Source organism: Phytophthora infestans, genomic scaffold, assembly GCF_000142945.1.
Source record: "Phytophthora infestans T30-4 supercont1.86 genomic scaffold, whole genome shotgun sequence".
NCBI lineage: Eukaryota > Oomycota > Peronosporomycetes > Peronosporales > Peronosporaceae > Phytophthora > Phytophthora infestans.
In genome coordinates, this window is record NW_003303673.1 from 255,842 (window position 1) to 264,150 (window position 8,309).

Consider the following 8,309-nt stretch of genomic DNA (forward strand, 5'->3'; position numbering starts at 1 on the left):
GATAATAATTGATATTTCTATTACAAAACAGTTGCAGCTAATATTTTAGTCATTGTAACTTGCAGAAACTAATAAGAACATTGTACTACATAGTATTACGTATCGAAGGAGTCTGGTCAGATCATGAATGTATGGTAGTTTCACAAAGCAGAGTTTTAGACTGCAGCAGAACCGCATGAATCCATGGCAGTGCTTTTTTTATTCAAGACTGTCGATGACAAGATTCATGACGATGCGCAGATCGACACGAGCTTCTGGGTTCACGCCAGGTGGAAGAGCTGCATTCGGGGGGATCGATAATATTCTGCGCATGTCGAAGGAGACATTGACAGCTGGTTGAGATCTGGTGCGTCGTCGAAACGTTCCACTTGCAGTTGGCGCTGGTAGAGTGCCAAGTACGGCGATGTCATAAAGCGCGTATCGCATTTGAACACCTTGAGGACTGATTTTCAGCAGGAGAATATACTGGATTCCACTGTAATTGCACCACCATTGAGCAGCTGCTTCCAGACTCGCCCACGTCTGAGATCTTCCAACCTCCACAGCCAGTGTCACCCAATCGGTAGCGGTGCGGGGTGCCGGTGCCGGTGTTCGGTTGAGCGTCGTTCTCTTTGGGCCAAAACTCGTATCGGCCTCCTTGTTCGGGTTGCCAGCTATTCTCGCTGTCATCGAGCGGCAACTTGCAACCTCGAGATCATTGCCTGATGCCCGATTGAACATTTTATCGAAAGATGCCGCAGTGCTTTCATGCACTTTCGTTGGAAGTTCGACAATCACGATACGCCCATCGTTGAGGGCGAGAAATCGAAGTGGAATCCGCAGCCCTTCGCCGTCTCCAACATACTCATTTGAAAGCAGCAATAGAGACTCCCTCACAAACGACGTACGGATCAAGTTTCGTCGTCATCTTGATCGAAGTAAGTCGCAATCACTTTCAAGCTTCAGCGCATCCATGGCGCCGCGGAATTTCATCGGCGGTTTTTGAAGGTCGTCATACTTGCTGCAACTGTTGATGGTTGGCCGACCACGTCGTAATATTGCGCTGAAGAACAATACGAATCCCCGTCGCAGTATGCGCTCATTTTTCTCTTCTCTTTCTTGAAATTGAGCAAAGGTCTCTTCTCGAAATGGGTGTAGATCTTAGGAAAAAGACCACCCTTGTTCTCAGGTTGACGTATGCATACCGAAACGAAGCTTCTTGGTTTGTTCCTACCAAGAGTGTGGGGTCGAGGACGGAATCTGAGAAAAGAAGATTATCAGCTGAAAGCTTCCCCGCGCAGAATTAAGTCTGCGAACTAAATAAACAGCAGTTCAGACAGTCCTGATGCCAGTACAGTACTGCACCCCGTTTTCGCGCCATTGGACCTTTCGGATGTTATGATACCGAATCCAAATGAGCAAAAGTCTATTAGCTAAAATCTGATTTATTGGCAAATCCTATATGGTCCACCACGCGAAAACGGGGTGCAGTACTGTACCACCAAGCTACCGGTATCACAAAAGTGTAAGAAATCAATTTTGACGGGGTGCTCTTATTTTTGCTACTTTCTACTTTCTTTCTTACGAATATTATATAAATCTTGGTAAGCAATATTTCGAAAGTCCTAATATCCCATCATATGTTATCCTCGAGCTTCAAAAGAGTCGAAAATGGATCGATTACTGCGTCGTGGCCCAGGGCCAGCGAGTACAGCGACGGCGATGGACGTGCATTAAAACTCCCTCAGAACGTGGAGGACACGCTGGCCAAAGTATCTTCCTCGTGTTGCAGTCCTGTATCAAGTTGACTGCCAGGTCTCTCCAACGTCTCATGTACAGGTTTTGCCCTCGGAGGACCTGCTGGACCGACCTGAGTTCGATGCGCGCGAGTTCATCAACCGAAACTTTCCGGACGAGCAGAGTCTGGGGGACATTGGTGACTTTGTGAGCGGTCTCCGCGGGCGTATGAAGGAGCTCGACGACTCGCTGTCTCGGGCGTCACAAGACCAGAGTTTAGCGGCGCATCAGGCGCTTCTGGATCTGAAGGAAGCGAAAACGGCGAGTCAGCAGCTTTCCACAAGATCCACGATATCCGAGGGAAGGCAGAGCAGTCCGAGGTCATGGTGCAGGAGATCTGTCGCGACATCAAGCAGCTCGACTATGCTAAGCGCCATCTGCAGACCACGCTCACGGCGCTAAAGCGGCTGCACATGCTGGTTAATGCCGTTGATCAGCTAGAGTTTATGTCCTAGCAACGTAATTATCGCGAGGCCGCATCTTCGCTCAAAGCTGTCAACTAACTCTTCACCTGTGCGCACATTGCAGGAAGAACTTGGCGGACAGATCTTTGCCGACTTTCGGTCTAATGGCCCAATAGAGTCGTTGGAGGACAATTTCCATCCGAAGAAGAACGACAAGCTGTCTTTGCCAAGCTCGCGGCTGCGTGTGTCGATGCCTTGGGCAAAGCAACCAGAGAGAAACTGGTCCATTTATTCTGTGACGAACAGTTGATGTCCTACCAGAGGCTTTACGGATACGGGGGAGAGTGCGCTGGGTTGCACCAGGCTGAAACGAGATACACGTGGTTCTACAATCTCCTCGCTGCATCGACGATCGCTTGAACGCTATTTTCCCAAAGCATTGGCGAATGGCTCGACGGATGTGCATTCAGTTCTGTGAACGAACGCGGACCCATTTACTTGCACAGATAGGAGCACACACTCCAGACGAGATGGACGTGACTTTGCTGCTGAAGTCTCTACAACGAACGCTCATGTTTGAACGTGACGCAGCACAGCGCTTCGAAGGGATGGCCGATGAAGAAGAGCTTCAGAAAGTGGAACTGGACGAGAACGGCGATGCCATTGACCCACATTCCGCTGAAGGAATCAAGAGAAAACATCGTCGTAAGAAGCGTGAGGCGGAGCGTAAAGCGCTAGAAGAAGAGATGGAGAAGAACGGCGAGCTCACGGACGACAATAACCAGGGCTTGCCGACTATTCGGGAATGATATCTCGTTCATTTGACCCGTTCATGACGGCGTATGTAGCACTGGAGCGTTAAGAACATGGAGCAGGATGATCAACGAGGTGATGAGTGCCGAGTTGGTGGATCGGAACGGCCAGCTGCCCAGTGTTCTCGAGCTCCGTGAACATGTTTGCCCTACATTCGCAATTCAATAAACGATGTACGGCCCTGACAAACGGCCAGACGTTCTTTGACCTCCAGAACGAGTTCAAACACTGCTTTCAGCTCTACTCGCAACGACTTCTCGCGAAACTCCCTGCTGCCTCGACTGGGTCATCAGGCGGTCTGGATTCTTCAAGCAGTGGTGCGAGCAACAAGGTCAAATTGAGCGATAAACAGGAAGAGGAACTATGTTTCGTAATCAACACGGCCGAGTACTGCGCTGAGACGCTGCCATCTCTGGAGGAAGTAATTCGAGCGAAGATTGACAAGGCGTTCAGTGAAGCCATTGAGTTATCGCAAGAGATCGATACGTTCCACGACGTGGGCGCCGCAGCTATGAAAGTGTATTGTTGCTGGAATTGGAGACATCGCTGGATGACGATTTGAACGCACTCCACAAAGGCCAACTGGCAGACCATGGGAAGCCGTGGGCGACGAGAGTTTGTACGTTACGCAAATGGGCGAGAAGCTGCAGACATTTGTGCCGGTGTTGCGCCAAATGCTGTCTGGACTGTACTTTACCAACTTTTGCGATAAGTTCGCGGCGTCCTTCGTGCCCAAGATCTTGCAGGCCCGTGTTCAAGTGCCGAAGGATGAACCAGGTAGCAACGCAGCAACTTCTTCTTGACGTGTACGCTCTCAAGACGTTGTTCCTTCAACTGCCAGTGCTGAACAACGACGGCTTCCAATCCTCTTCCACCTCAACGAGCTCAGCGACGATCCCGTCGCGTTACACCAAGTTCGTCTCGAACGAGATGGCGACGGTGGAAAACGTGCTGAAGCTAATTGGCACTCCGAACGAAATGCTTGTCGAGAGCTTCAAGATCATGTGGCCTGAGGGTTCTGCGGAGGATTTTCAGAATATTATGGCTGTGAAAGGGCTCAAGAAGAGTGAGCTGGCGGCGTATCTCGACACATTGGGGATGCAGCGCAAGCCCACGGGTAAGATCGCGGAAATGGAGGGCAAGATGAGCGACATGACGGAGAACTGGAAGAAAAACATGCAGAACTTTGCCAAGGTGCCTTTCACATTCACGGGCGGAATGAACACCAATGCACATCAACAGGGCTAGCTTGCAACTATCCGAGCAAAAAAAACATTTGACTGCAAATGCGCTCACTCAGAAACACAGTAAATACGTTCGTAAAGTGCCAAAGCGACAGATGCAATGTCAACACACCATTTAATCTTAATATGCACTTCAGGGTTCAAAACCTTTGCGAGTCCAAATCGGTGACAATGTAAAGCAAAGTGGAACGTCCCGTAATTAATTTTTTTAATTTTTGAAATTTTTTTTTTTAGAAAAAGCCTGTCATGCAAAGTTGATTTAGTGTAGTGCAAAACTTTACGTGCCGTACTCCATAGGTTCGCTACGAATTGCTGCCGCCACTGACAGCGCACAGTGGCGCGCCATCTTGTTAACCAAGCGCAGATCCATACATGGCAAGCTATGATCTGCAGCGTTTTCAAGCAGCTGCATCCGGCGCTCTGTTTTCTCTCCGTGTGGAGCAAGAAATATTTCGTCATGACTTAAGGCAAGATAAGCCTTAATGCGTGCTTTTAATACACTAAAACACCCTGCCGCACAGTAAAATAGACACAAATGTTAGTACATGTGCACGCTATAATTGTCTGTAAAACGTACCCTCAATCGGGTTACACATGGGGGAGTATGGCGCCAACCGCAACAGCTCCAAGTCCTCCTGCTCAGTAATCAGATTCTCAGTCTGGCTATGAGCAGGAGCGTTGTCTAAGACAATGACAACCGTCTTGCCAGCGAAATGGTCGCGGTACACGTCGTGCACTTAGTGCATGTCACCCGCGCGCCGCCTCTCTTCTTGATGTCCGGGGTTCCTCGCTCGACGATAGTCCGAGCCGTTGTAGCTGAAATTCCGTTGCAATCGGCTACTAAGGCCCAGTCCTGCCCAGCCTTGTGTGCGTCGAGAACGCGTGTCCGGGCCGCGAGGCCATGCTTTGGTTCTGTTGGCGTGATGCCAGAAGAAGAGGTTTTGATGCCGACCACCAGTTAGCTCTGCACTAAATCGCCATTGCTCTAAAGTCAATTTTTGAAAATAAAAATTAAAAATTTCTTTGTCACTTAAGTTACTTCACACCTGTAACGGGGTACGTAGCCCTAAGTGTACCCTGGTTACATGAAGTGTGACACTTCATACTCCGGGATATTTGGTACAAGGTACTAAGGTCGTTCAAAGCCAACCATTGGTTAAATGACATTGCATTCCTATAGGTAATAGTTTGTATTAAACCCAAGCTTAACCTACCTATCAATATACCCAGTTTACATTCTACCTTAATTAGGTCATTTGAATAAAGAGGGGGCCTGTGAACTGCCGTTCACTGAGAGTTAGTATACTCTCGAAAGATAACTTCCTCTAGCGCAAGGTGCTGTGTGACCCCGTCACACTTGGTAGCACTCGTAGTCAATCCACGCCACCGCGGGTAGACTACCTGAACCTCTCCGAAGCTGGAAAGGAACGATTTCTCCCATATGAACGACTCTCAGTTCGAGTCGGTTCGGAAGATGGCAGGCATCTTCGGGATGGAGGCCCTGCAGAGCCTGGTTGTGTCAACACCGGCCGAGCAGCTCGAGCGCGTCAATGCGTTCGACGCGTACGAGCAGGGCCTCATCGCGCATGTGCGGGAGAGCCTGCAGGCTCCGGCGGCGGAAGCAAATCCGCCTCACCCGAAGCCAATACGGCTGAAGGTGAAGCCGTATGAAGGGAAGGAAGGCGAGAACCCTCACTTCTGGGTCCGAGAAGTAGAGCTCGCGATGGACGCGGCTCTTATCTCGACCGAGCAACTGCGTGTTGCTTTTGCACTCTCCAACCTTAGCGGTCGTGCTAAGCGTTGGGGTGTACACACGGGAAGCAACGTCCCCTGGATGTTTCACATCCTGGGCTCAGCTGTGTGAACAGCTCCGAGGCGCGTTCCTCCCGGCAACCTACGAGTACCGCCAGCGTTCGCGCTTCCTCTCGTGTAAACAAGGGAGGCGTGAGCAGCACGAGTACGTGCAAGAGATACGGGAGCTCACGGCGTCCCTAGTGGGAAACCCACTCAACGAGCACGTCAAGATGACTGTGCTCATGGACAGCCTTCGAGTTGGCCCCGCACGCACTCAGCTGTTCCGGGTGCAGTCAAGCACCCTTGAAGAGGCGATTCAAGTGGCTCTTCAAAAAGGGTACAGCCATCGCCAGGCGCGTACGCCGGCCTCCGCGTGGCCTGGGAGTTCCTTGTCGGCTCCCGGTCGAACAAGCCCCAACGGACCAGTTCCTATGGAACTCGGAGCCGCCGAACAGCGTGACATCCGCTGCTTCGGCTGCGGGAAAATGGGCCACTTCAAGCGCGACTGTCCCGCGGAAAGACTTTGCAGACGGTCCTTCCCCAAGCCCGTCCTCAAGGGTCGCTGGCAGAAGCCAGGATCCCGAGGACAGGGGAACGCAGGGAACCAGTAGGGGCGGGGCGCCCTACTGGGGAAGAACGAAGTCTTCGTGATGGGTGCGCGGGTGGCGCGTACCACGGGACTTAGCCCCTGAGAGTCTTCGCACTCTCGAATCGGCGAAGAGCAGCGGCGGGTTGCTCGTAGTACACGGATGTGTACGGGGATCGATCATCCCTTTAGAATCTTGATCGATTCTGGGGCGTCGAAGAATTTCGCACGCCGCCAGACGGTTGCTCGCAGCAGCAACAAGTTGTCCGATGCTTTGAGAGAAAGCAAGGGCAACGAGACGGTGTCAGTGCGATTGGCCGACGGGAAGGTCGTCACTGTCCCCAACTTCCAAGTGGATCTGGCCGTCAAGTTTGAAGACTTTGACAGCCTCGAACAGTTCACTGTTCTCGATATGGATCCATATGATATGATCCTGGGCATGCCCTGGCTTGAGAAGCACGAGCCCTGGATCGACTGGCGAGGCAAGGCAATCGGTGCCAGCCGCCCTGCGCAGTCTGACAGAGCATTGGTGAGTCATGTTCCCACCTCTGTAAGGCCCCGGGGCGCCCGCAAGGGTTGCCAGGGTACCAAAGCAGCCGGCAGATGCTTGGGAGTCGTCAACGTATATGACGACTCCAAGGTTGTTTTGATGGTGGCAGCGCCCAGAAGAGGCGCTGGCCAAGTGGGTAACCTAGGTCCACAAGCGGGTAACTTTGTTCCGCTGACAGCTGCAGCTGCCACGAACACTGAGAACATCGTGTTCAGAGTGGGTAGAAGAGTTCCCCTCACGGTCGCCCAGACCTTAACTGAAGAGGAAGACGTCGGATACGCTTCCTGTGTGGGTAACACAGTACCACACGCGGTCGCCCAGACCTTAACTGAAGAGGAAGGCGTCGAACACGCCTCCTGTGTGGGTACCATAGTACCACACGAGGCCACGAGTGCCTCGGATGTCGTAGCGCCGACATCCCTAGACGTGGGCAGCAAAGCTCGACGTCACGGTCGCCGTCGTCAACGACGCCGCCGCCGCCTCAAGTCGGATCCAAACTTCGTTCCGATCGACGTCGCCTCAAGCGACTCGAAGTCCAGGGCCCGAACTCCTCCGACAAGGCCGGTGGAAGAGTGTTATCACTTCTTCGATGGCGAGACAGGTTTACCCGTCAAGGCATCTGGTGTCCACTTGGAACCGTTGCCAGAGGTTGCAGAGATACTGAACCTCGAGGAAATGACGGCTGAGTCTTTCCTGGCCAACCTCAAGGCTGGAGAGATTGCTGAGATGGTACTCATGAGACCTGAGACCACTCAGGAGGAGCTGAACGCCTCCTCTGTCTTGGACGAGAACGTCCTGGAAGACATGAACAAGCAGCGTCAGGCGCGCTTGGGTTCTGAGATTCTCAAGAACCCCAAGAATCCGGTGTATCCTTTGGTGACGGAGTATGCGGACGTGGTGAACAAACACCCACCGACCCAACTCCCACCGGATCGAGGCGTACGGCACGAGATTGATCTCGTGCCCGGCACAAAGTATTGTGTCACGAGGCAATGGCCTCTCCCGCGCGAACAGTGCGAGGTCATTGATGCCTTCTTCGCCGCAAAAGCGAAGGCAGGCATGGTGCGGGAGTCGAAATCCCCGCACTCGACGCCGACTTTCTGCGTTCGTAAGCCGAACGGAAAGTGGCGTCTGGTTCACGC

At 52.2% G+C, this 8,309-nt stretch overlaps 2 protein-coding genes across 2 annotated transcripts; both read left to right on the plus strand.

Moving 5' to 3' along the window:
- Positions 1 to 1,650: 1,650 nt before the first annotated feature.
- On the plus strand, positions 1,651 to 2,989 carry PITG_18895 (uncharacterized protein; the record flags this gene model as incomplete). Its single annotated transcript, XM_002997127.1, has 5 exons — positions 1,651 to 1,707; positions 1,819 to 1,915; positions 1,951 to 2,195; positions 2,305 to 2,422; positions 2,706 to 2,989. The coding sequence occupies 5 exons, from the start codon at positions 1,651 to 1,653 to the stop codon at positions 2,987 to 2,989; spliced, it is 801 nt and encodes a 266-aa protein (XP_002997173.1).
- A 561-nt stretch (positions 2,990 to 3,550) lies between these two features.
- Positions 3,551 to 4,241, plus strand: PITG_18896 (uncharacterized protein; the record flags this gene model as incomplete). The annotated part of the gene is made up of 1 exon (XM_002997128.1): positions 3,551 to 4,241. The coding sequence occupies one exon, from the start codon at positions 3,762 to 3,764 to the stop codon at positions 4,239 to 4,241; it is 480 nt and encodes a 159-aa protein (XP_002997174.1).
- Between the last annotated feature and the right edge of the window lie 4,068 nt (positions 4,242 to 8,309).